At 42.3% G+C, this 27,307-nt stretch overlaps 2 protein-coding genes and 1 long non-coding RNA gene across 9 annotated transcripts in view; 2 read left to right on the plus strand and 1 right to left on the minus strand.

The window, feature by feature from the left end:
* The window catches only part of COL4A3 (collagen type IV alpha 3 chain), a 114,636-nt gene extending 104,163 nt beyond the window's left edge, over positions 1-10,473 (plus strand). Inside the window, exons 46-52 of the mRNA XM_040982776.1 lie at positions 57-182; positions 1,452-1,550; positions 4,870-5,082; positions 5,699-5,876; positions 6,003-6,117; positions 7,100-7,272; positions 8,091-10,473. Coding sequence (XP_040838710.1) covers positions 57-182; positions 1,452-1,550; positions 4,870-5,082; positions 5,699-5,876; positions 6,003-6,117; positions 7,100-7,272; positions 8,091-8,175 — 989 coding nt within the window. The 3' untranslated portion in view covers positions 8,176-10,473. The remainder of the gene's footprint in view (positions 1-56; positions 183-1,451; positions 1,551-4,869; positions 5,083-5,698; positions 5,877-6,002; positions 6,118-7,099; positions 7,273-8,090) is intronic.
* Positions 10,474-15,885: 5,412 nt separating this feature from the next.
* LOC121158168 lies at positions 15,886-18,155 on the minus strand. Its single transcript, XR_005884164.1, has 3 exons — positions 17,963-18,155; positions 16,515-16,725; positions 15,886-16,209 (listed from the first exon to the last, which is right to left on the minus strand). It is a non-coding gene; the product is annotated as an uncharacterized LOC121158168 (long non-coding RNA).
* Positions 18,156-18,299: 144 nt separating this feature from the next.
* Positions 18,300-27,307, plus strand: part of MFF (mitochondrial fission factor) — a 29,908-nt gene continuing 20,900 nt past the window's right edge. For 2 of the 7 annotated variants that reach the window (XM_040982825.1, XM_040982826.1), the window contains exons 1-4: positions 18,300-18,448; positions 21,615-21,725; positions 23,407-23,624; positions 24,465-24,634. In XM_040982825.1, coding sequence (XP_040838759.1) covers positions 23,444-23,624; positions 24,465-24,634 — 351 coding nt within the window. In that variant the 5' untranslated portion in view covers positions 18,300-18,448; positions 21,615-21,725; positions 23,407-23,443. Of the gene's footprint in view, positions 18,449-21,614; positions 21,726-22,408; positions 22,571-23,406; positions 23,625-24,464; positions 24,635-27,307 lie in introns of those variants that run through there. The other 5 variants (XM_040982830.1, XM_040982831.1, XM_040982828.1 and 2 more) reach the window with 4 other exon arrangements.

Consider the following 27,307-nt stretch of genomic DNA (forward strand, 5'->3'; position numbering starts at 1 on the left):
TGCAAAGAGGATAATAATTCATGAATGAAGCCCTCTTCTTATGTTTGTTTCAACAGGTGTCCGCGGAGCCCCTGGTACGCTTCAGATCATCTCCCTTCCAGGTAGTCCAGGGCCACCTGGCCCACGTGGAGAACCAGGGATGCAAGGAGAACCTGGACCACCAGGGTCTCCAGGGAGCCCAGGTATGTTACTGGCAACAATGACTGGGGTCACTAGCAAGTGGTGGAGCCAGATCCTGGCAACGTGATTTGAATGCAAATGATACAACTTCATGGAAAATGTTTAACATTACAGGGTGGCTGCTTTTCTTACAATCAGTGCTGGGATGGAACTATTTTATCCCTCACAAGCAAGTCTCTGATATCTATAAAAAGTGTTATATATAATATAAACTCAAGTGAATACACTCTAAGGTCTATTGTACATTTTGTTTTTATTGACGTAAACATGCTATATTTTATTTCCCTTGACAACTGTCCATCTTTGAAGTCTGACAGTTTGTAAAATAATTGATTTTACCATGCGTCAGTTCTGTGAACTTAAACTTCTCTAACACTTGGTACAGCTCAGTGTTCAAGAAAATAATTTCAAAATCTTTTCAAAATGATGGCATTTAGAAACTGAACCAACCCCTCCATTTACGCTTACCAGATCATAATACGTTTCTGATTGGAACTATTATTCTCTAACAAGTGTGAGTCGCTTGGAAGATTAGAGAGGTATTATTTATTAGCTTGGTCGATGTCTAAGCATAATAAATTCTGGAAGGGCATACATTAAAGTGGAAGCATAATTTTAAATTGTTATATTTCGGGGGAAGGGTAGGGGGAGAGGTTGGGGGAACCCCAGAACATATGAAACTGTGTCATAAAATGAAATAAAAAATAATAAATTTATTAAGATATGTACTACTTTAAAATTATTATATTTCACATACTTGTGATTGATTCTGAATGCCTTTTATATTTCTAAATTTTTATTGGTTTTACTTGAAAGGCAGAGAAGGGGCGAGAGAATGGAGAAAGGGAGTGATGTCCCTATTTATTAATGCACCCTATCTCCCAAATGCCCACAACATCACTGGCTTGGCTGTACCAAAACCAAGAGCTGGGAACTCAATCCGTTTCCCACATGGGTGGGCCTGGACCCAACTACTGGAGCCATCACTGCTGCTTCTCAAACCACACATTAGCAGGATGGTGGAATAAAGCCTGGGACCAGGATTCAAAGTCAGCCGCTCTAATACGGGATGTAGGCATACATGCCAAGTGGCATGTTAACTACTACACCAAATGCCTTCCTGAGTATTTAAAAAAATATAAATGGAGTGAGGTTAACAAGATGGGTGACCAACCACCCCAGTTGGTTGGCCCAGGCTAACTAGGATAGTCGGCTATCTCCTCTCTCATTCTATTGTGGTGAAATGCAGCACAATGTTGATTTTTGCCTAGGACCTTGTGGGCCAAAAGGGAGACCAGGCATGGATGGAAAACCAGGAATTCCCGGACCAGCTGGAGAGAAAGGCAGCAAAGGTTTCCAGGGAGAGCAAGGTAAACAAATACTGCCAGTGTTCAGCCTGAAGGGGTGCTGTGCAGAGTCACAGCCATTCTGTCGGTGTCCTGCAAGAGTTCAAGGTTTTTTTGTGTTGCTGGGACTAGAGCCAAAACCAGGCTGCAAGCATTTGTTTGGAAGTCAGAAGATGGAGAATCAGTGGAACATGCTTCCTACCTCTTCCCTGGGCGTATGTACTCCAGAATGTCAGCCAAAGGCACAGCTTCGCTGCAGTAACAGCAGAAGTCATAAAGTGCTTTCAGGAGAGCCACTCACTTAGCAGTTGTTATTTAGTAACTACTTAAAGAAATGGTGCCTCAACCCAAAATTAGAAAAATATTATCTGGATGTGAAGGAACAACTTAATATTCTTATTTAGAAAAATCATCTTGTAAGTTGCCATACTTAAATACAATTCAACAATTCATGTGTAGGTCCTGGAAAAGGATCTTTCAAATAGAATACTGTGTTTTGAAATGTGACAGTTTGATACCTGGATCAAGAGCTAACTTCTAAAAAAGTTTCAAAACATTTTTCTAGAAAATAACTAAATCTTCAACTCTTCCATTCTTAGGATTGCTGATTTTGTTAAAATAAAAAATTCTAAATTTGACTTCCCAGCATATACCGCAGATCTACCATAATAAAATTGCTAATGCAGAGACTTAAATATTTCACAATTCATATATGATGCTAATAGTCATAGAAAAGCACATTTCAATATTATCTAGCACTCAACTTTCTTTAAGAATGAAGAATATGTCTTCCATATCTGTTAAGACCATGGTGATTTTGAACTTTTCAAGTAAAAAATGGAACTTTGAAGGAGTTGAATTGCCTATTTTTAATTTCAAAGAACATGCCAGGGTCCCTTTTCTCCAAAGTAGTAAACTTAAAATTGTTTTCAATAATTCTATCAATTTTAAAATTTTGATGACCAAGGCTGGGTTTTACGAGGCGGAACACAGGGCAAGGGCACTATGACACAAATTATGTTGAGAACTACAACAATCACTTTTGTCCGTAGTTTCTCTTCCCTGTTTTAATTTACAACTTCAGAAGCAGAAAGCAGAGACAGACACAAAAGGACAGCTCCTGTCCATCGGCTTGTCCCGCAAATACCCGTGGTAGAGCTGGAAAGGGGCCGAGCCTGGAGCCAGGAATAAAACTCATTGCAGGGACCCTATCGCTTGACACATCACCTGCCTCCTCCCCGGGTGTACATGAGCTAGAAGCTGGAACTGGAAGCAGGGGTGGGATTCGAGCCCATCCTAACCACTTTGCCAAGTGCCTGCCATGCAGTTCCATTTCTGTGACTTCACTTAGCATTGGTCAGCTACAGTCCAAAAGTATCAAGTAGAAAATTCCAGAAATAAATAATTCATACGTTTTAAATGGCATGCTATTCTGTGTAGTATTATGAAATATTGCACCACCTTGCTCCATCCTTCCTGAAATGTGATTCATCCTCTGTCTTGCTTATCCACACTGCACACAACATCTGCCACTTAGACACTTAGTAATATCTGAAGTATCAAATGAACAGATATTATAGTTCTGTATTCAAGTAACACTTATTTCACTTATTGATGACAAGCACAAGAGCTGTGCTGCAGGCAATTCAAGTGCACCAAAGAGAAGCCACGGGTACTCCTTTTAGGATCGTCTCTCCCTCTTGAGAAGAAGGTGAAAGATAGCATGATAAGGTACTTTGACAGAGATCACATTCACATAATATTAAACAACAATATACTGTTAGAATTATTCTAGCTTATTACCAGCTACTACTGATAATCTTTTACCATGCCTAACTTGTAAATTAAACTTAGTCTTATATAGCATTGTAGGGAAAAATAGTATGCTTAGGAATCAGTATTATCCAAGGCTGCTGGCTGTCTATAGTTCTATCTCGAGTGGATGGAATATTTTCTGCACCAATAAAGTTGACTACTCTACTATTCAATCCAATGCATGGAAGCCTCATAAGAATGATACAAAGATCTAAGAGTCAGATTGCATTGGCACAAACTGATGGCCTTGGTCCCTTTCTTGGAGATGCCAAATACTCTTGCATAGGACACATGTGTATGATTGCTTAATTCCCGGTTTGTCTGTCTGTACAATTCCTACAGACTCAGGCATCTTTTCCTCAGGGTCAGATCTAGCCCTCTGGATGGGGGTAGGGATGAGGAAAAGGGCAGACTGCATGTCTTCCTTATCTCTTCAGATCACGGCAATAATGGACTTAGACTGCCTTTCAGTTTCAAAGAACAAATCAAAATGTGTGGAAAATACAGGAGTTAGGATAATTCAGAGCAGAATGATAAAAATATTGGGGCTTCTACAAATCTTTGTGAAAAATGCTGACTTCTGAATCAGGACTAAACTCCAACACTGCCTGGCTCCCATGGAATGGTGGCTGGCAGATAATAATATCTTCCTTGAGACTTCCCAGCCACAGTCTCTCCCTTCTCTGCATCTCCCTGGGATTCTAAGAGTTGAACAGCCCAAATCAGGTTGGGAGGTGGTGAGGGTGCTGCAGCAGTGGAAACAGATCAGGCTGAGGAGGTGACAGATGAAGCCAATGTAATAAATAATAGTTACTTGATGAAGAAGAGAGAAGAAGGATGGGGAAGAGAAGAGGGTCACTCTGGTTCGTATTTAGAAGGAACAAATGTGGGTTAGCCCAAACCACCTGCAAAGAAAATACAAGACACACCCATAAAAATCACACAATTATAGTTTGTAACACAAATGACCACAAAGAAACTAACCTACATTACAATAAGAAATTTTTTTTTCACTCAAATTTGCTTTACAAATTGATCAAAAAAAGTCTCTTGATTGATGCAACTTACAGTGCTTTCTATTCTCGTGTATATGAGGTTTCCTAAAAAACATACATTAATGTTTTAGAACTTCCTTAAAAAGATATTCAAGTTGTATACATTTAAGGGGATTTCTTTTCCCTCTTCCTCCATACACTGTGGGTCGGTCCATTCATTTGTTCATAGAAGACATGCATAAGCCATGTTAGATGCAGGCCATTGTGTTAAGTATTATGGAGAAAATCTAAAATCAAAAAGCCCATGGTAATACATACGTAAATGTCTCTGATTGGAGACACTGTGTGATACACTGGTTAACATTTAATAATACTGTATTGTTTGGATCTTTAATAAATCATTCTTGGATTTCTCTCTGTATTGGAGGTCCAACACACACATAAAAAAGTGGTTAATCAATTAACGCATCAAAGTTTGGAAGACAAGTTTGAGATTGTTTTTGTGTTGTGACATTCATGTTGTGTTTCTCAAGGACCACGTGGGTCAGAAGGATTGCCAGGTGTGAAGGGAAAGGCTGGAGATGCTGGGCCACCTGCACCTGGGACAACAATGAGAGGCTTTGTCTTCACTCGACACAGTCAAACAACAGCAGTTCCTGCATGTCCGGAAGGGACAGAGCCACTTTACAGCGGCTACTCTCTTCTTTTTGTACAAGGAAATGAGAGAGCCCATGGACAAGACCTTGGTAATAATCCCTATCTTAGTGTCTAGTCATTTTGTTACACGTGCACATATGTGAATTTTCATATATAAGGTAATTCCCTCTGAACTTTAGGGTTAACACCTTTACTTACCTTTCAGCACATTCTCAGGGCAGCAAATAAAATAACAAGTTAACCTAATATCTAATTTTAGTTTTGAGTGTAAAGCACTGGAGGAAGCCATGATCATCCTGTTCCATGAAAATAAAGTTCACTAAAAATGCCTGTCTGATTTTAATTGCCAAGATAACATCTTTTCTATAGCTTCATCTAGTTATTACTTATGATATGCCTGTGAATAACTGGAAATACTATGAGGCAAAGGCATTGTCCCAACCAAACGATTCTGTCCCCAGCTCCTAGACTGCACAGAAAGAGCCACAGGAAGTACTAAGAGTAGAAGGGGGAAGGTTTGTTTGCCAGCTGGATCTTTTAATTTCTATCATTAGGAAAACTTTTCAAAACCACATTTTGCAAATAACTCTTTTGTTTCTTCTTTCAACAGTTTTGCCATGGGTTATGTTTTAATTAACCTCTATCTAGTAATGATATTCGAAATGGTTTTAATTGACTAAAGTAATACTCAGTCTGTTTTACTAGGAACTCTTGGCAGCTGCCTGCAACGATTTACCACAATGCCTTTCTTATTCTGTGACATCAATGAGGTCTGCAATTTTGCATCTCGAAATGATTATTCATACTGGCTGTCAACACCAGCTCCGATGCCAATGGACATGACTCCAATTACGGGCAGGGCCCTCGAGCCTTATATTAGTAGGTAAAAATGCAATCCCTTGGTTTTGCAACAGGACTGAGTGAGTCAATTGGCTTGTATTGGAAACTAAGGCAGTACATCATGGTGCAGAAAGTGGCAACGCTACCATAGGCCCCTTTCATGTTTCAGGTGCACAGTCTGTGAAGGTCCTGCGATCGCCATTGCTGTGCACAGTCAAACCACAGATGTTCCTCCCTGCCCTCAAGGCTGGATTTCTCTATGGAAAGGATTTTCTTTCATCATGGTAAGAAGATTTATAGTAAAGATTATTTATAGAATCTTATACAGAGTGACATGCAGTCCCCAGATTGACGCTGCCTGAAAGCAGATACACAATGTCATGAACATTTGCTTGGAAACCTGAAAATATGTCTTTTTTAAACTTTAATTTTGTTAAACAATGAACATTTTTTTGAAAAAGTAAATTGCTCAAGAAGAGATTATCCACAAATTCTTAATCACAGCCCTTAGGGACACAACAGTTGCTGTGTGCTGCTAATGGAAGAATGCCTGTTTTATAAATATATCAGCTCCTTTATTACATTATCTGTACTCCTTAGGGAATCTCTAAAAGGTAGCTTCTATGATCTATAGTTTTACAAATAATAATGATAATCCCCTCAAGGTCTTACAGCTAGCTATCTGTGGTATAGTTGGGTTTGAACCCAGATTTGTCTGCTGCAAAACCTATATCACACTGACATTCCCAAAAACAGCATTGTAAAGTCAGTACTGAATGAGCAGGTCCGTGGTTGACCATGTGCAGTGTTCAGAGCTGGACACATGCTATTACTCATTTCCTGAATGACACCATTTATGACACATCCATCCCCCTCTTCATTCCATCATTAACTCCACACATATTCATTGAACACCAAGGATGTGCTGTGGCTCTTCTAGGCACTAAGGATGCAGGGAAATCCACCGTTTCTGCTCTTATGGAGCTTACATCTTAGTGGGGAAGACGGACAATGAGAAATAAAACTAGTAATACACTGAGAAAAGCATACAATGAGAAAGAATTACTGGTAATGAGTAACAACAGGAGTTCATGTGACAACAGCTAGAATGATGGAAATAAGGCTGTGCCCAGGGTGAGGCCCAGGGAAGACGATGCGACACCAAGTGGTGTCATATATTACCTCCACTCCCTAAGAAAAGGTCCAGAGTTGGACTTTGAGCACCCACGGGCAGAATTTTTACTCATCTAATTTTTATTGTGTTAGTTCACAAGTGCAGGTTCAGAGGGTGCTGGACAAGCACTGGCATCCCCTGGCTCCTGCTTGGAAGAATTCCGAGCCAATCCATTTATTGAATGTCATGGAAGAGGAACGTGCAACTACTATTCAAATTCCTACAGTTTCTGGTTGGCTTCATTAAACCCAGAAAGGATGTTCAGGTAACTATTCAAGATCAAGTTCCCTCTGACGACCCAACAGTAGAGTTGCTTCAAGTGGCCTGTATTGGTTTTCCCTTTCCTGTGTGTCATTCCATGCCAGTGAAGTTATCCTCAGCTGGGTACTCCTAGTTTAGAGGTGTTCTTGAATCAACAAGTAACCAATAAAGATGACACACTACTTTTGTTAGTAGTAAAATGCTACGATATGTATAAATATATATATACATTTATAAGAAATTGTTCAAGAAGACCACCCAATGATATGCTAATATTAATTTGCTGCGTTGGAAGACTTATGGATTATATCTGTTATTTAAAAGATGATGGCAGTTTCCCCAAGGAAAAAAAAATACCTGAGAATGGGAATTTGGGTGAAGAGTTGGGGTACCCTTTCCCAAAATGGAGTGCCTGGCTCCACTTCTAATCGCACTCCTAGTACTCACCCTGGCATCAGCCAGCCACAGAGACCAGAGGGCATTCTGAACCCCTTGGTGCAGCCTTGGTTGCTGTGGGCATTTGGGGAGTGAATCATCGCACAGGCTCATCTGCATCTGCATGTCTGTCTCTCTGCCTATGCAATAAACAAAAGCAAATAACTAATGAAAAACTAAGATGATCTATAAGTTAGCATCAAGGTCTTAGTGCTGGAACATGAGCAGAATAATCACGTTGGAAATACACCTCTGATATAAAGGAGGAGGTTCCTATAACAGAATTTAGAAAGGCTACAATATCCAGGAAAGCAAATCAAGCCCAGCAAGAATTCCTTCTGGATATGCAAAAAATTGAGGATGTGTTTTGTTTTGTTTTTATTTCAGAAAACCTATTCCATCTACTGTAAAAGCTGGGGAGTTAGAAAAAATAATAAGTCGCTGTCAGGTGTGCATGAAGAAAAGACATTGAAGAACTTAAGAAAACAGATTTGCTGCTTTTCATCCTACATAATGATGTAATGACTCAGGCCAGGCATTCGTTTAGGTATTTTTCCTCTATCCAAACAATATTGTTCTACCATGGCTTGAGAAGAACAAAGTTTCCATTTGTCTCTCCATAAAACAAAGCATTTTTTTTTCAAGGCTAGTTTTGTGATCTTGAACTCTAAACCTGTGCTGTTTCAACATTCCCAAAGGCATAGTAAGACATTTTTACAAAAGAGCCTGAACATGTATTCTACAGGTATCCACCACACTAAATGGTGACAGCGTAAAATTTGGATGTGACAAGTTGAGATATTTGAGCCACTGGATTGCCAACATTTATTGTCTTCTCTTCCAGTCTTTGCCATTCGGGGAGGCTGTATCAGACACAGATCGTGCTGTCATTGTCTTCCTGGGCCTTTAGACCTTGCTTAGACAGGGAGATGGGTACATGTGGCATACTATAGCAGCATGATTAAAACTGGATGTCCAGACTCGCTGGGTACCCCAAGGCTTGAAAGGATGCAGAACTGAAGTGCACTTCCTGCATCTTCCAGGACTCTTCCAAACATACCCAAGACCAAGGGCAAAAGGGGGTTCCTTATTTGGAACCACAATAGCCTTGGAAATATTGTATTTTTTAATGGTATTTTTTTTTTTTGAAGATTCTGCTATCCAATTGGTCACTTGGTATAGCCCACTTGTATTTGAAATAGGTAAAATTTTTATCCTTAATGATTCTTAATATAATTGTACTAAAACATATTCTGAAATTAATCTATTTTTAAAATTCTCTTTTTGAGTACACTCATACAAGCAGGAGCACTACTTGCTGGATGCACACTTCATCTTCTTCCCTGTAAACGTTGTTGCATTCCTTCTATGAGTGACTACAGTTGCTCAACACTCCATGACTGAATTGCCCTTTATTGATTTATCAGGCTCTGAGTATTTTTTTCTTTGCTCTAAATATTTTATTACTCCTGGTTTTACAAATTTATTCCTGTGTGAAGGGATAAGAACTAGCACTCTAATGTTTCCTTTATAAAACAAAAAAATGTTTTACAGTTATATATACTTACAAATCAAAGAGTCCACTGTATAAAAACCTGAATGTGCAAACTGTATAAATTGGTAGTTGTATGTCTTAGAACTTGCTATTCAGTGTGTGGATACATTCCCAAAGTGACTTAATACAACTTAAGCATTTTATTCAGAATCAACCCATGTTAAATTACAGACACTACAAGAAAAAAGGAGACTCTTTCTGATCTAATGCCTCAGAAAAAGTCATGTTGTTTCTGTGATGCATCCCACATATCTGTTGCTCTACCTCTCCCCCTATTCTCTTTTTCATTGTAATTACATTTTATCAAGATAATTCAGCAGACCTGAGTAGGGGTTCAAAAAATAAGATCAAGGACCAGGGGAAAGCCAGGCCCTCTGGTGTGTCTCCTTAAAGACACAGAAAGTTTGGATGACACCAAGAAAACAAAGATTTCCAAAACGTGAGAATCCACTGATACTTGACAGTGGCATTATTTAAGCAGTTAGGGGTCAAGCATCTTGAGGCAGGGCTTGGAAGATGCTTCCGTATACACTCAAGTGGAGTTGGTGGTGCTGATACTCTAAATTCAGGCTACTGTTTCAACCTCAGTTGTGTCTTGAGTAGAAACTTGGCCCCAGAGGAGAGAACCCACTGCGCCATGACTGACACCCTCCGCTGCTCCTACGACTGCTGCCAAGGTGTTTCAACACCTGTACTAGGATGGGCAGCATTTTATTTACGTAATGTACTAACACTCACCAGATTTTTGTGCTGCAAAAACATCCTCAGGTCCCAGTTGTGCTGTATACAGCAGCACTGAGAGCCAGCTGATTCCACGCACCCCCTTAGGCAAGTGGTTCTCAAAGGGTAGACCCCACATCAGCAGACTCTGGAAACTGGGCCTACTCCAGGCTTACAAAATCAGAAACTCTGGGAGTAGGGTCCAAACACAGGTGCTTTACCAAGCCATCCAGGTGATTCTGATGCATTCTGAAGAGAAAAACTACTATAGGCAAACAACCAAGACACTGACTGTCCTTGCTTCTTGATGTCAAAGTCACAGATGACTAACTTTTACCACTAAGTAAAAGCCCTAGATTGGTGCTAATGCCAAATGACTGGCCTCTGCTCGTCCCCAACACTCCGTCACCTCCTGCCCTCTCAGCAGTATTTCACTTGCAAGGAAGTCAGTGATGCTAAGACCTTAGATTCCAATGAAGCCATGTGGCTGTTACAGTCACATTTCTAAGACTAAACATGAAATCACAGTTCATGTGCCTTCCAGATATTTATGGGTAGCTGATAAACGTATGAACATCTAATATCATCAGCAAAATAATTGCTTTTCTGTTAAATCTGGGGCTTCAACTTTGATATTTCACAGTGTGCTAAAACAGTTTCTGAATAGTTTTTCAGTGACATAAACATTAATTTATTTATAAAAATATGAAAGTAATGCTTAAAGTTGAATTTTATTGTTAAATTACATTTTTCTATGTATTAAATGTAAGGTACTACTACTAAATTTAATTTAATATTTACTCTATAGCTAGAGGAGATATATTTAAAATATTAAATATTCTACATTATCATATCATGACAAAATTGCATTATAATGTACTAATTTCTATAATTATAACAAATATTATTTTGTTGTATTATCAAAGAATAAAATTGAAAAAATGCATTTGGTCTTTTTCTTAAGAATAAATATTAGGTTATAAAAATAATACGTGTTCACTACAAAAACTATAGACAACACAGAACCCAAAAATGATCATAGTCTAACCCCTACTTTTACCCAAAAGAACTATTACATCAAGGTCTATACCCTTTCAGACTTTTTCGCCTATGCATATATTTAAAAAAAAATTAAATAAAAGCATAAATATTTGTCACCAATTTTTTAAACTTTGTACATTGTGGATATGTTGTCACATCAATAGATAAGAATTAACTATAGCTTGCATTATGGTCATGTCAACAGATTTACAACATAAGTCAACAAATCCTACATTAATGGTACTTAATTTACCCTTATTATGTGTATTATACTTTTATAAGGTCAGTTCACATCCAACCAATTATTTCTTCAGGACAATCTCTAGAATAACTTTCGAATGGAAGGACTCATGGCAGCTGAGGCCTTGCTGCCCCAGGCACCCACTGCTCCCTCACCTTGTCTATGTGCACAAACTGCTTCTCGAGAAAGGTTGCTGGGATTTTTAGCTGCAAAAACACATCTTATGCTTTGCCAATACTCAATACTGCTATTCTTTCACAGCTTTCCTTCATTGTTTTAATTTACATTTTGCTCATTGTCAATGAAATTAGACACTTGTCACTTCTATTTAATATTTCCTATATTTTTAAGAGTAGTATTTATTATTAACACTTTGTTTTCTTGTGAAGGACCTTTTATTTGCTCACGTTTCTATTGCACACTTGAGGAGTTTTATAAACAAAAACACATGCACACAAAAACTACAGATCATATATTCTAATAAATGTTTCTCATTATAACACAAGTATTCCTCATTAAAAGTAAAAAGTTTGAACTTCCAGCAGCCATCAGGCTGCTGGAAGGTCCTGGGCTGGGTCAGACTCCATGCTTGGGACCCTGGCTCCAGCCACTGCAATTACGTGGTGAGGTGGGCCTGGGCCTACCTGGACTCAAGAGGCTTCTCCCTTCCTGGTGAGTATGCTGAGAGGGGATCTCTTGGGAACAAGGTGGGCCAGGCTCCACCCACCTCCAACACCATATGGTGGGTGAACCAGGAGGGTGTGATCTTGGCTGCTAGGTAGAAATTCCAGCAGTCTGTTGGCTGCTGGGAGGTCCCAGGCCTGGTCGGACTCCATGCTTGGGGCCCTGGCTCCAGCCACTGTGACCACATGGTGAGCTGGGCCCAGGCAGCCAGTGTGCCATTTGGTGCCAGGCTCTGCCTGCTGGCCTCCCAGTGGTGAGCTCTGGGACCTTGGAGGTGTGGAATTGCTGCCTAGGTACGTCCTTATTTAGGCCATTGTACTTGTGGATTGTGAATCAATCCTGAACTACTCCCAATGACAGAGTAACTTTTCCTCAAAGGTAAGCAAGGGTACTGATACCTGGTGGTTGGGACGATCTGTGTGGGTCAGACTGATATACCAGCCTACTATGAGTCCTGTGCAGAACTTGTTATCATCGAACAAGCTGACCACCACACACCAGCCCATGCAGAACCTAAGGCAGGGGGCTTGTCTAGCAGGGCTAGATTTTAGTACCTGACAGAATGTTGGATCAGGGGACGGGTTACATTAGGCTGGGCCATGACACTAACCAGCACACAATAGAACCATGTGCAGGGATAGTTTCTGTGGGGGATGTGTGGGCCAAACTCTGTCGAAATATTAGTCCTGCTGGTTAGCTCAAGAGTTGGGGGTGGCGATGGACTGAGCTAGGTGTCACTATGGAACCTGCCATCACTCACAGGTAAAGGAACTGACAATAGCCTGGGCTGGTCAAGGCAGCAGCACCCAAATGTGGGGTGAGCCGGGCTGCAATGTTCACCAGATCATACAAGGCAAAAAGGAAGGCCAGACTATCACGGCACTGGCCTAACACCCATTGGCATGTATGAGGACAGATTAGGCTAGGTTTCTGCCCCTAAAGAGCCATGTGTGAGCTGTATCTGCATATGGATGAGCTTTGGCTGGGCTGGAACATCCAACAGTAAGAACCAGAGTGGGTTGAAGGCCAGTCAGGAAAGGCCACTGTTCCTGCCAGGACAGGAGGTGACTAAGTACGGCTGGCCCATGGACCCACCAGTATGCATGAGATCTAGCATTGGGAGAGGTTCTGATGGAGGAGCTTGGGAAACTCTTCTGGCAGGACACAGTTCCTACAGGTAAGTGCAAAAACCATGATAGGAAGCAGCCCAGAACAGTCCAAGGAAAGGAGACCACCAGTATACATTTGGCACAGGTCAGGGGCAGACCAGGCTGAACCCATTCACATCACTCGCTGGCGAATCTGAGCAGCAGAACATAATTTGGGTCGGGCCAGGTTTGGTCGCATCACATACCAGTACACATCATGGCTGGGATTGCGTGTCTGTTGGGCTGGACTAGGCTGTAACCCTCACCAGCGCCAACTGGAATTGGGAGTGGGCCAGGACCGGACAGGCAACAGCACCCACTGGCAAATGCCGAGGCGAGTGGGTCATGCCAGACTGGGTTGAAGCGCCCAACCAGCACACATGGGAACCAGAGAGGGAGGGGACAAAGTTGGTAGGGGGAATGTGGAGGGCTCCCCTGCTGGACCACTACTCCCACTGGAGATCGTGAGCTGGGATGGGAGCAAACCAGACCAGGCAGGGCTATAACACCTGTGGGCCTCATGTGAGCTAGATCAGGGAAAAGCCGGGTTGGGTTGACTCTTCCTACTGGTGCAAGCATAAATCAGAGTGCGTAAGGGTTGGCTGGGCTTAGCTGCAGCATTAGATGACAGATGCTGGCACTGGGGGCTAAGTCTGTCAAGTTAAACTGCAGAACCACCTGGAGAGTGCATGTTCCAGGAGTGGGAGTGGCCCAGTAGGGAAATAATGGGCACCTCCCTCTTGGGTTATCACTCCCACTAGAGGGCATGGAAACCAGGACTGGGGCAGGGGTGGCTAGACGGAACAGCATCCTCCAGCATGTGTGTGGCCTGGATAGGGGGCACTGGTTGTGTTGAACTAGGCTTCAATGCCCATTGACATGTATGAGAGCTGAATGGGATGTGGGACAGACTGGATCAGTCTGCCATACATACTGGCAATCATGAGAACCAGGACAGGGGGCAAGACTAGTGGGGGTTCTTGTGGGTCGTTCCGACTAGGCTGCAGCTCCCACTGGTTTGTGAAAGGGCCAAGTGTGTGCAGGGCAGAAGAATCAGGCTGGACTGCAACACCCATTGGTTCATGTGGAAGACAGGGCTGGAGACAGAACTGACACACAAGAATCAACAGAGAAATGGCTAGCATGGCTCAGCTCAAGTCCAAAGGCCTGACAAGCAGAGCAGGCAATGCTTTAACTCAGTCCAAACCCAGGTGCTGAGGACCTTCAGGGGCATCAGAAAATGTGGGGTACTCCTCCCTAAGAACAGGGGAAGACGGGTGCCCAGGTCCAGAAAGGAGACGAGGAAAGGAAAAATTCACCTTCTGTCCGCCTTTCCGGTTCTAGCCAAGTAGAAACCATGCTTTGCTAGCTATGTGTGTATTCATTATTCATTTTTAAAAGATCAATTTATTTGAAATGCAGGCGCACACACACACACACATACACACACACACACACACACACGTGTCTGTCACGGGAGATCTTCCATCTGCTAACTGGCCCCAAATACCACAGTAGTCAAGACTGGACGAGGCTAAAGCTAGGAACCAATAACTCCCCATTCCACACACTGATGAGAGGACCAAATATTTGTGTCATTACCCACTGCCCTCACAAATGCTGGGTGTGAAACAAAAGAGCTGGGACTGAGACTGGTGCTTTAATATTGGATGCTAGGGTCGCAAGTGGCGCTATGTCACAATGCTAACTCCTATCTGCTTTCAGAACGACACCCAAAGCTAACCATGGGAACCAGACACCAGTGAAACACAGTATTTTGAAGCTTGATAACTAAAAGAACCTTACATTAACTGAAAATAAAAAGAAAGAAACTAAGAAGAAAATATCTAGATTAAGAATAAGCAAAATATTTTACTTGGAAACTCTGCAGGGATCAAAGATCCAATGGTACACTTCAGTATGATGAACAACAGCCAGTGAAACAGAATGACAATCAATGGATACTAATTTAGATTTATAAACCACTCTTTCCCACAAAATACTTGAGGCAATCATAGCTACAAACACAACACTGGACTAAATCATAAGCAGGAAGGTCTACACTAGCAATGGAAAGACACAGGCTTCAACATGAAATGAATAACTACAATTTTCACTTCTGGGAGATAAAGTAATTGCTTCTCTTTAAAATCTATTACTAGACAGCATTACATACTTGAATGTACAACACTTTCACACTTAATTTAACAAAATCAAATAATGCAGTAAGATAAAAATGATCAGCATTATGGGAAAAGACACTGGTAATTCTTTAAAGTTGTTTCAGAACATTTTTCTTTTGGAATATTGTGTTTTACTGCTATACAATTCTTCTGAACATAAATAAATTTGTATCTCAATTACAGTGAATGTGACTGTATTTTGACAGCACTAATTCCATTTTGAGTGTTTCCATTTAATGCCGGCTATAACTAGGCCAAGCTGCTGGCTCACAGCAATGGGGCCTGTACTTCACACTGGAGGACTGATAAACCACACTGAGAACTGCGCACTGACATACAAATGACAGAGTTTGAGACCAAGACTTTCCCCTCTAATGCTGAGCTTTGAAAGCTAACATACACTTTCTGGGGCAATAAATGCCAGTACCTTCCAAATGCCACCTCAGATATCTCTGGCTGTAAATCACTGTGGGAACCAGCTTCAATCAACAGGGACCACAGGAGGTTCTGAAGGAAAGAAAGGTCCTCACTTCACTGCTAGCAGCTCCATGGCAACCTGGACTCATTCTAGCGCTATGCTGAATGGATATTTTTTCAGACTATTCATGATTTTTTTCATGGATATACAGGGTTTGACTTGTTTGTTACCAGCACTCTATGACTGGGTAACTTGCTTTCACTCACTGTTACTTATCTTTTCACATATTCCTTTTGCCTACCTTTACTTATTCTGCTTTAGTGTTCATCACACACACACATATAATTTTATTTGGGAACTATCTTCCCTCATTTGGCTTCTCTCATGATTAAAGGTTAAGAGGATCTACTGCTTTTGAAAAAGAATGACAAACCTTGAGGTTGAAAGAGTCCAAGGCATTGAGGAAGCAGGCTCCCTTGGCAGGTACACCACAACAGGACAGGAGCAAAAATCAAACTGAAAGTAGTCAGAAAAAGAAAGGGTTAACAGAAGCAGCAAGGCCCTCATTTCTTTGGATAATTTGTTTCCCTACGGATTTATTTGAAAGGCAGAGAGAATGAGGGGACTCTTGAATGTGCCAATTCACACCCCAGATGTCAACAAGAGCCAGGGCTGTGAAGCCCAAAACTCAATGCAGATCTCCTAAGTGAAGGGAGCCATCCTCTGGCGCCCCAGGTGGCATACACACATGTTACGGAGGTGCCCGAGACCCACCACCAGGCCTCATTGCCAAAGACTTGGATTGTAGATGGTTTACCTACCTTGATCTCTATTTTCCCACAGAAAGTTGACTTGGAGTAATCAATTACTCCTAAAACTAACACACTCTTAGAGATGATTTGCCACTCTAAGGTATGCTGTCCACTTTGGAATATTCCTTTAAATCAAAGGTGTGAGGAGTGATTCGAACATCCCATCTTGGATCCGGTGCCACTTTCCCACAGCTCACAAAACTCATGCCATTCCAGTTATCTGCCAAAGAGATGTAACCTCATAGCCTCTTACCTGAATATCTCACTTCCCAATCTTTTGTGGCCCCTCCCCCTAGCTCCCACCCACCTACCTGTGGCTCAGATAATCTCAGTCACCACTCCCTTGGGGCCCACCCACAGCCCCTCCTCCCAACCAAATCCCTGCACCCCCCCCCCCACACACACACCTTCAAGGCCCACCTGGTTGTATAAATGAGCCTCCATGTGTGCCCTCTCTCTCTTTTCTTCCCCTTCCTTTTTACCTGGCTCTCCGCACGTCCTCCACCTTGCCCCTTTCCCCACCCTGGCAGCCCCCCATCCTGCCACCATGGCAGGACACATGTTCCTTCTAGTTTTCTTCCCCTCTACCCCTGTGCCCAGTCCTACCCTGTTGAAATAAAGGACTTCTTAAAGTACCTCACTGCGTCTGGATTTTGGCTTGCGGTAAACTTACTGTGAAAAAGGACTTGGCTGTGGGAAACGAGCTACACTTAAGAGTCATAAGAACTTTAAATGCATTAAAAACCTAACACCTAACAAAAGGCTTATATTAAAACACACACACACACACACACACACACACACACACACACACCAGCAGGCCACAGAAGTCCATTTTGGTTTCCCTTTTTTCTTCTAGAAAGCATGAAGCAGAACTTCCAGGTGAAACATGCTCTCCTTGTACCAGGAGAAAGACATTGTTCTCACTAGCAATTCAGGGTCAAAGGGAGAGGAATCAGGAAAGCTACTTGAAAGGAGCTATAAGGCCGTCACAACTAACAGACCAAACTCCTTTGTCCCATTTTCATAATTTACACTCTTTGGGGCAAGCTGTGCACCCCAACTGCTTTCAGCCTTCCCTTTTCTAGGGAAGGTTCCAATTTACATGTACAAATGAGTATCTATACATTTCACTTTCATTGTGTGAATTGGTCTTATACGTTAATTCTTGGCCTCAGCCATTGTTCCAATCTATTCTTTGCTACACAGCTCAACAGAATCAAGAGCCTTCGGAAGGTTTCCAAGGTTATTTTTGAGGAAGAGGACCCCTCTGGAATTTCTCACAGGAACACATCCCTATTTGTGCAAATCCAGGCACGACAATTATTCATCGAATTTGGCTCCAGTCCGTCCTCACCCTGGTGAGCAGGCTAATTGCTTTCCAGGCCTAGGCTGAGGGCTTCCACAAGGAAGACCTTGCTGGACGCTAAATAAGGAAGCTAAACTGCTATACTCACCTTAGAAGACAGTCTCTGACAGGATTTCAATTAGGCCTAAGAATCATTATCGGATCTAGTGAGATTTCTGACGCCTCACATGATAAAAATTTCTGTACAGGTGGTAATAAAAGAGCTTTGCCTATTGAAATCCACCTTGCAAACAAGAAAGTTTTTGAAAGACACCTCTTATTCGCGAACCAACCCCACAATCAAGTTAGCCCACAACAAAGATGTCTCCCTAACGCTGTTTTACAGTCCCCACTCCAGAGCTTAGGCGTAGGCCACACTTCCGCCCTTTCCAGTCACATGAGTACGAACCCGCTTCCGCTACGGGTCCTGAGAGGGATCAGTCTTGGCGGTTCTCGCGGTTCTCCGGTCCCGGTGCTGGCCGCTCCGCCGGCGTTTAACCCGGGCGTCTCGGTGCGCTCAGTCAACGGCTTGCGAGAGCGCCCCGGGAGCCGGCGGGCGGCGGCCCTCTCCGGGAACCCCGCAGCGGGCCCAGGGGTGAGTGCTGACGTCTTCCAGACCCGGGGCCCGACAGGACCGCAGGGCCTACGCGGCGGCGGTGACCCCGGGCGGGCAGGTGGGCAGGTGGGCAGGCGGTGCTGCGCGGGCCGCTGTCCCTCGGTCGCCGGGCTTCAATCCCGGCAGCTGCTTCTTAGGGTCTCGGCCACCCCCTGCATCTCTAAGGAGAGCACCCATTACTTGCAAATGTTTATTGGTGGCGAAGCTCTTCACTTTGGCGTCTTGTTCGGTTGGCTGAATTTGGATTTTTACCGGGAGGAAGGTGGTGAGGGGATTGGGAAACGGGAGGTCAACCTTGAGGACGGGAAGAGCGCCGAGCTTTGCGAATCTTCTTCACTCATTCTTGCAGCTGAAGGCCCTGACACCTGACAGGGTGACCTTGAGCCTGCCGGGGTTTAAAAAAAAAAAGTTTTATTTTGTATTATTGAAAGTAGGTGTTGAAAACTTGGGTGTTGGCACCTGCGGGTGCCGGCAGGCCCCCAGGGAGACCCTGTCGCCCCCCGGAGCATCCATCCCAGCTGGCTGGCAGGTGTGGGTGCAAACAGGGGATCCCCGTGTGCGGGAGGCCCTGGACGTCTCGGGTTCCCCCTGCACAAGGCTGTAGGGAAAGGCTGAATACCAGCCGTGTCCCATAGTTAGAGCGTCCTGATGAAAGTGGTGGTGTCTTTTCATCGCAGAAGATAATGCTTTCCCAGCCCTGAGCAGGAACCGGTTGCATATAGACCACTCAGCCTCTAAGAGAATTTAAATGATCCGGAGTGTTTTCCTGGCTGAAAAACATTTGCTTCTGCCTCAGTTCCTTTGGCTAATGAGATCCCCATAGAAAAGCCCTTGGGGGAAATTAGAACGGACTCGTCTTTTCCCATGTAATTAAATGGCTTGGGGGACCCAGCGTCCCTTTGGTTGTAAAGGCATGTGGGTTGGTTGTGCCTTTCTTTCCAAAAGGAAGTTGTGTACCCTCTTCCTGTCTGATAAGACTGGCTCTTCTGAGGATGACAAAGTTTAGCTGTGGCTTTAAAATTTTTGCTGTTTTCTCCAAAAGTTTTCAGCCACTTTTTTTTTTTTTTTAAATAAAAAGTTCTGGTTCAGTGCACCGTCGATTTTCTGTTTAGAAAGAGAACTTGAGCAGTGACCTCTGTAGAAGCCTTGAACTAGAGCAGCCCAGTGAATGGTGGAGAACTGGAGTGTTGCTTGTTTGTTTTGTTTTTGTAATTGGAGAATTATTACATAATTCGAGGCAACCACAATCCCAGTGTGACTTCCTGTGTTTTTGTTAAGGTATTTCTGTAAGTACTAGAAGTTCAAGGCTTCAGATTGTGACATAACTTTTTTCCTTTTATGATACGCTTAGATCTTTTTTAAGCTAAAGAAAGAATTAAGTACAGGCAAGAATAAATGCACCATGTCAAGGGGAAGAATTTTTGCAAATTTTGAATTGCTAAATCCCTGATATTTGGGAAACTGAAGTCAAGAGACTTTAAAAATTTAAAACATTTGCCAAAGGGCCCCGGCGCAATGGCGCAATGGCGTAGTGGTTAAGGTCCTCGCTTTGCACGCCCGGGATCCCATATGGGCGCCAGTTCTAATCCCGGCAGCCCCACTTCCCATCCAGCTCCCTGCCTGTGGCCCGGGAAAGCAGTCGAGGACGGCCCAAGGGTTTGGGACCCCGCACCCGCGTGGGAGACCCGGAAGAGGCTCCTGGCTTCGGATCAGCATAGTATCGGCCGTTGCGCTCACTTGGGGAGTGAATCATTGGACGGAAGATCTTCCTCTCTGTCTCTCCTCCTCTCTGTATATCTGACTTTCCAATAAATAAATAAAATCTTAAAAAACATTTGCCAAAGAAACGTGTACCTGATGCCTTCTAGAATCCAAGGGACAAAACTTGTGGAATTAAAAAAATACCAAATGAGAAGCATTTTTTTAAATTGATAAAAATTAGTACCCAAAATACCGTAGTTTGGTCAGGCATTGGCTTCCAAATCCGCCTTCCTGTTCCTGAGTCCCCTGGGAGATGCCACACTCTCTAGGAGTTGGATCAGCCGCCCCCCACTTCCCACCTTCGGTCTGGTGCTTGTGGGCACCGGGAGATTAAACCAGCAGGTGGAAGACCTCTTTATGTCTCTCTGCCTTTCAAACAATAAATGTGTAGACATATTAACTAGTCCAGTGAAGAGAAAAAAGGAGCTAGATTTTGGGTTGCTTCACTTAAGCACACAAATGAACACTGTGTTTTAGTCCCAAAGTTTTACATTTACTTTTTTGTTGTTGTTGTTGTTCTTTTTTTCTAATTTTATGGTACAATTCTCTAGGGTCTGGAATCCCCCCACGTTCACTCTTTCAATCTAATGATTCAGACTGGCTTCAGCAGAATTTGGCTTTTTCCAGAAGTTGTTTTTTTCAGTGTCCACCTTTTTGTCCTAAACCCATCGTTCCTTAACGTTGCCGTGTTACTCTCCCATGAAGTGCTGAGACTCCTGAGATGTTGTTATTTTGGAAGATTCCCCAGGGGACCAAATGCAGTGAATGAAGTGTGGAAAACAGTACTTGTCAGAGAGATAGTATATTTCTGATAGTTTCTGCGTTGTGTTTGGGTGTATGGAACTTGGTCACCTCTAACAGCTATAATACTTTTGAGATACCTCCTTCCGGTGCTGTCTTCTGCAGTCAGGATCTTAGGGTGGATCAGATGCAGGCAAGTGAAGTGCTGGGAGAGGTTGCCATGGAGACCTGGGTGGGGTTGGGCGGGACACTTCAGTTCCTCTGTATATCCTGCACTTTGTGCTCTGGGCATGCTTTACTGGTGCAAAATGAGAAGGATTGTAAGTGAATGAAAATTTAACCAATCCATGCACACATACGTATATACGTATGAGTAGTAATAGATTCCTTTAACATGTTTCTCTCTAGTCAGGAGCAGAGGCAGTTAGCCTTTCAGTATACCTTATCTAATCGATGTTCATAGGACCCTGTCTGTGGCACCAAAGTTGGTGGCAAGCTTGATAATTTGTGGGCTTTTCCCCCCCTTGGTTCTCAATGTAAGGTTGCACATCTTTGTGATTTTTATCATTTGGGGAATTTCCGGCATTGAATCCCTGATGTTGATGCCTCCTAGTTTCTCAACGCTCCTGTTTTTCTCCTCCAGGACGAAAGCGGCTCTAGGTCCAGCACATACACGTTGAAGCAAGGTTAAGGAGTTATTATGAAGCACAGGTGCAGATAGTGCCAAACAGGAAGCAGGTGTCGGGACACATCGGTGAGTGAAAGTTTCAGACTGTACCCTCTGCATGCCAGGTCCCTAGGATGCAGAGGTTTTGAGAGTGGAAAAGGCAGGCAGCAGTCTCCTCAGCTCCTCAGGGCTTGCTGGGTGGGCCACATCCTTGGTGAGAGTAGAAACAGCCCAGCTGTGACCGAGGCATGCGTACTGTCCCTAAGCCTTTGGGTTCTGTGGAGAGTCATGCATCATCTTGGAAACTGTGTGGTTTGGTTGGGGAGGGGGTTCGTTTCCTTTGAAGGAAAGGGCTACTTACAGATCAAGTTATTGTGCTACTTCAGCAATACTTGCTGTTTGCATTCTCTGCATTATTTCTTTATCTGTATTTAGTACTAAAACAAAAAAGACAGCCCCCCACCCTGCCTGCCTTCACAATATCAGTGGAAGAGTCTCTTGGCTGTGTTGTTTTCCCTAGTCTGACGTCACATTTGTGTGTGCATTTGATACAGCTTTTCTTTGTCTTGTCTACAAAAAAAAAAAATCCTAAAACCATGACTGCATGATTTCTCAGGTGTTAGAAATAACTCGGAGTTCAAACTCCTGACCATCCATGTTCAAGTCTTGAAGTAGATATTTGTAACTTGAAGTAGATATTTGCTTTTGTTCATAGCTTTCTTATGAAATGAATTCTTGAAATACTGATCTTTATTCTTTCTTTTTTACAGCTGGAAAAGCAGTGTCCGAGTTGTTATGTACACCTCCAAAAACAGTTCAGATCTGTAGGGGAATTGAACTACAGGCTAGCAGTGTCCAGTTAGCTATTGTAGACGTGCACTTGACTGTGTTAAAACGAGTAACAGAACAAGCAGTGACACCCCGCTAGGAAGGTCAGTGCAGCTGGGGGCCGCTCCCCAGTGTGAGAGCTGAGCACACCGGCCGGCCTGCCCTGCGCACCTGAGTGAGCGCTCTGTGTTTCAAGCAGCGTTCCATTGGCTGCACTGCCCCGGGATCGTGGATCCTCTTCTGTTTTAGAAACATACCCAACCCATTTGTATTATCTTTTCCATTTAAAAACATGTGGGTACTTTTCTGAAATAAATATGTAAATACGATACTAGTATAAATTAATGTAAAATTCTCAATCCCTGAAAAAAAATGAAAGGATATGTTAGGATTTATTAATACAGATTCTGTATTTATATTTATCTCGCAGTCATCAGATACGTGTTAGTAAAGGAAGTTTTGAATTATACTGTGTAATTTTCAGAGATTCATCTCTTCTTTTTGAGTAAATTCTGGAAGGACTTCATTTGATTTTCATCATTGAACAGTTTTTTTCATGTGTGATGGCAACTTTTCAGTTTTTATAAAGTCCAAATCCCTTTCTCTCAACTAATTGTGAAACTTTCATTTTGTTTCCACATTTTTAAGTAAGCAAACAGGCATGTTTGCTTATGCCCAGAACATGAGTGTATCTGTGTCTATGCATTTTTATGTTGTAGCAGTATGATAATTATTAATCTAGATATAACTTCAGTTGATGCAAAGACATTCTGTCATGGAAAACCTGTTCTTCAGGGTCACTCTCCTGTGTCTGGGACAGATACTGGCCATCGGGAAATGTCCTCTGGTTCTCCCTGGGCTGGGTGTTGTGCTCTGATCCCGTTGTGCAGAGGAGACTCGCGTATTCAGTCATCCTTGGCTCTCACTTTTTCTTCTGCAGAGTGACTGGGGCGTTTCCCTCTCTGCCTGCTGCCGACATGGCAGAAATCAGCCGGATCCAGTATGAGATGGAGTACACCGAGGGCATCAGTCAGCGGATGAGGGTCCCCGAAAAACTCAAAGTAGCACCACCAAATGCTGACCTGGAGCAGGGCTTCCCAGAAGGCGCCCCGCATGCGAGCGTGATGATGCAGGTTCCAGAAAGGATTGTTGTAGCAGGTACTCACGTTTGCCTGTGAAGTTGCCTGATGGATTTTTGTTTTATGCATTTTCATCAAGAGTACTGTGATTTCAGAAATATTTTTAGAAGAGCGGTTAGCAAGTGTAATTTTACATTTTCAGACTGAGTCTTCATTGTATTTGTCTAACTTTAAGGTATATTTTCCAATAGTGCCACTCCTTGAGGTGTTATCCCTTATGTGTTTCTGAGTGTGCGTTGAATGGGTCTTGGTAGCTCCCACAGTCTGAGCAGGGATAATTTCTGTTACTGCGCAAGGTTCCCTTTGCACTGAGCCGCGCTTCCTGCCCCTCAGCTCACGGCAGCTGTCATTTCCCACCTATAAATAGACCTCATTTACTCTCCCGGGGGTCTCGTAAATAGAACCGTTCACTGAGGATTCCTTTCCTAGCTTTTGCTTAAAGTCATGTTTTTGAGAGCCTTCCATATTTTAGCATATTAACTGTTCATTCCACTTTGTGGATACTGAATCACGTTCTACGATGTGTTGTGTCGCAGCTGATGTGTTCTTTGGCCATTTATGTAAAATTTCCTTTTGCAGCTATTCAGATATTTTCCTACTTGCAAATGTGGCTGCTGTGCAAGTTCTGTGTGTATTCTGTGTACCAGTTTTTTTTCTTATACACTATTTTTTGTAATTTCTGTACTACTATAAAAATATTAATGAAGTGGAAATTTTACACCAAAAGCTTAGTTTTAAAGAAATTAATACTATTACATAGATTATAATTCAGCAGTAGGAGAAGGTAAAGCTGTTTCAGTAAAGCCGCTGTCTTGGCTGGAATCCTGTGCCTTTACTTTCCTCCTCCTTCATCCCCCAGGAAACAATGAAGATGCTTCATTTTCAAGACCAGCCGATCTTGACCTTATCCAGTCAACTCCCTTTAAACCTCTGGCACTAAAAACACCACCCCGTGTACTTACACTAAGTGAAAGGCCACTAGATTTTCTGGATTTAGAAAGACCTCCTGCCACTCCTCAAAATGAAGAAGTAAGTATAGTTTTTAATATCAGTTTCTTTGAAATAGGACAAGCGTGAAAGTGAAGGAGGCGTTACAAGGATATAATTCATGTCGTGAATTGCTTTCCATGTACTTTTCATTCTGATTTATAAATACCCTAAATCTGGTGTGGCATTACTCATTTTTTAATTTAATTTTTCAGAAAAAATGTGTGGGAAATAGTAACATTAATATGATCTTGAACATCTGTGGCTATTACCTTTTAAACAAGATAGAGCAAATTGAGAAAATTATTGTCTCATTTTGTTATAAAGTCAATATGGATAACAGGCCAAGCAAGGTTCTCTTTTTCCTCTTTGGAGCAGAACTCTTTCTGTGCCTGGGAAGACATTCCTATTGAGTTTATTCTGTACCACTTCACATTAATTCCCCATTGACCTAACTACAGCAGTGTGGACTAATAAGGGTTTGGTAGTAGAGGCTGTGTCTTGCCTCTGTCATCAGCTCGGGGCCAGTATTTCAAAGCCTGTTGTCATTGATAACTTCTGTAGTTAGGTCTTTCTGAACTTTGAACCTTGAAGATTGTGTAAGACAATGTGCAAGTATTTTTTTTTTCTACCCCTTTGGCTTCATTTTTCATAAAGTGCTTTGCGAAGGGGATCAATCACACGTACATTCTAGGACAACGTGGCTGTGACTTTTTCTGAGGCTGTGACTTTCTGTTGAGGAAATTGATACGATATTTTCCAGGTGCCAGAAACATTCTAGAGAATTGCTTGGTGAAAAGCACTAAATTTGAGCCTTAACATGACAAAAAATAAGAACTAAAATATTTGAAAATTTTTGTTCAGCAAATTTTTTGACTCTTTATGAGATGTTGTATGAACACAAGGATAAATGAGAAGCATTTGTGCTCTTAAAAGCTTGCTGTGTTACAAGGCACGACAGAGCAGTGGAAGACAGAAAGGAAAGACATCAGTGTACATGAAGGACACAAGTTCTCTAGTAGCAAAGAATCATGGGAGTTTTGAAGCTGTTTAGACAAAGTAGAAGATCCCACAGCAGGCTCCCCCATTTCAAGCACAGCTTCCCTGAAGTTCCCGTGAGAATGATTGCTATTAAAAAATCCAAATCTTGTCTTAGAATATTGTCTTGGATCCAGAAGCAGAACAGCACTCCCTTTGTTATTTTTGTAGTTTTGTTTTTCTTCTGCTCCTTCTGTGCCCATTAGCTATTGGATATTTTCATCTAGTACAAATAACTGACAGCAGCCCAAGCATTTACTTTGGTTGCTTTGAGACTAAGTAAAGTTCCAAGAGCACCCAGGCTGTAAGACTCTTACATTCATGCCTGCATTCATTGTTGTGTTTACTATAATGTGATTGTATTGCCTTGGGGTAGACAGTTTAGAATTAGCTATAATTTTGAAGGCCTCTTTTGCCATTTACCATGTAATGTTGGGCAAATTATTTAACAGTTCGTAAGCTTATCTCTAAAATTAAGAGAAGACTCATTTAACTATATAAGATTACTGTGAGAATTAAATATAATATATGTAATATATTTAGCACATATTCTGATTCATGCTGAAAGTTCAGTATGTTTAAATATTGCTATACAAGAATTAAAATCCCTGACAGGAGTCAGATTTAACAGGTGATTTTTAGGGGAAGGTTGGTATGAGCTACTGATGGGAAGGAAAGTAGAGTTAATGGTTTGAGTTTTAAGCTTTAAAAGAGTCAAGTCACCTAAGGAGGCATGAACCAACGATTAGGGGAGAAGAGAAAAGGAGTGGAGATTCTAGTAGCTTCTAGAAATAGATTGAAATAGAAGCAGTAAAGCACTGGGTTTTTGTAAGTGATAACTCACTCAGGATTTCAGAACCATTTGTTCTGTGTAATCATCCTGTAGCAGGTGCCAAGGTTTCCCTACCTCAGCTCTGTCAGCATTTGTGGCTGGAAAATTTTTTGTTGTGTTGAGGGCTGTCCTTTTGCGCAGTGGAATGTTTTCACAACATTCTTGATTTCTTTCTATAAGCTTCCAGTAGCAGTCAAGTCATGGCTTTCTCCAAATAGCCGAAAGTTGGAAACGGCCAGGGTGTCCTTTAGTTGATGAGTGAATAAGCAAAGTGAGCTAAATCGTGTAGTGACCTTTACTCAGTCACACAGAAGAGGGATGAGGTGTTGACACATGCCACACCATGACTAGACCTTGAAAATACTGTGCTAAGTTTAAGAAGCCAAGCAAAAGAGCCATGAATTATATCATTCTGCTTATTTGGAATGTCCGGAATAGGTAAACAGCTAGAGACAGAGAGCAGATGAATGGTTGCCAAGGGCTTGATTGGATAAGAAGAAAATTAAAAATGAATACTACCAGTATGGGATTTCCTTTTGGGATGATGAAAATATTCTAAAACTGAGTGGTGTTAATGGTTACACAACGTTGTGGAGGTACTGAGTGCTACTGAAGTGCCTTAAGAGAGTTAAAATTATGAGTGATATTTTATGTTTACTTTACCACACATGCACATACACACTCACACAAATGCACAATCTACAGAAGAGGGCAAAATCAGCCCTTATTAAGGATACTGATCTATGTCAAGAAAGGAGACTTTCAGGAGAAGCTTGTAAATTCATTATCTACAAGTGTGACTGATGCAACAGAGAAATTTGCAGCAATTGCACTTGAGTTTTTAA

This window comes from Ochotona curzoniae, unplaced genomic scaffold, assembly GCF_017591425.1.
Source record: "Ochotona curzoniae isolate NIBS_2020 unplaced genomic scaffold, NIBS_Ocur_1.0 contig_3643, whole genome shotgun sequence".
NCBI classification, from domain to species: domain Eukaryota; kingdom Metazoa; phylum Chordata; class Mammalia; order Lagomorpha; family Ochotonidae; genus Ochotona; species Ochotona curzoniae.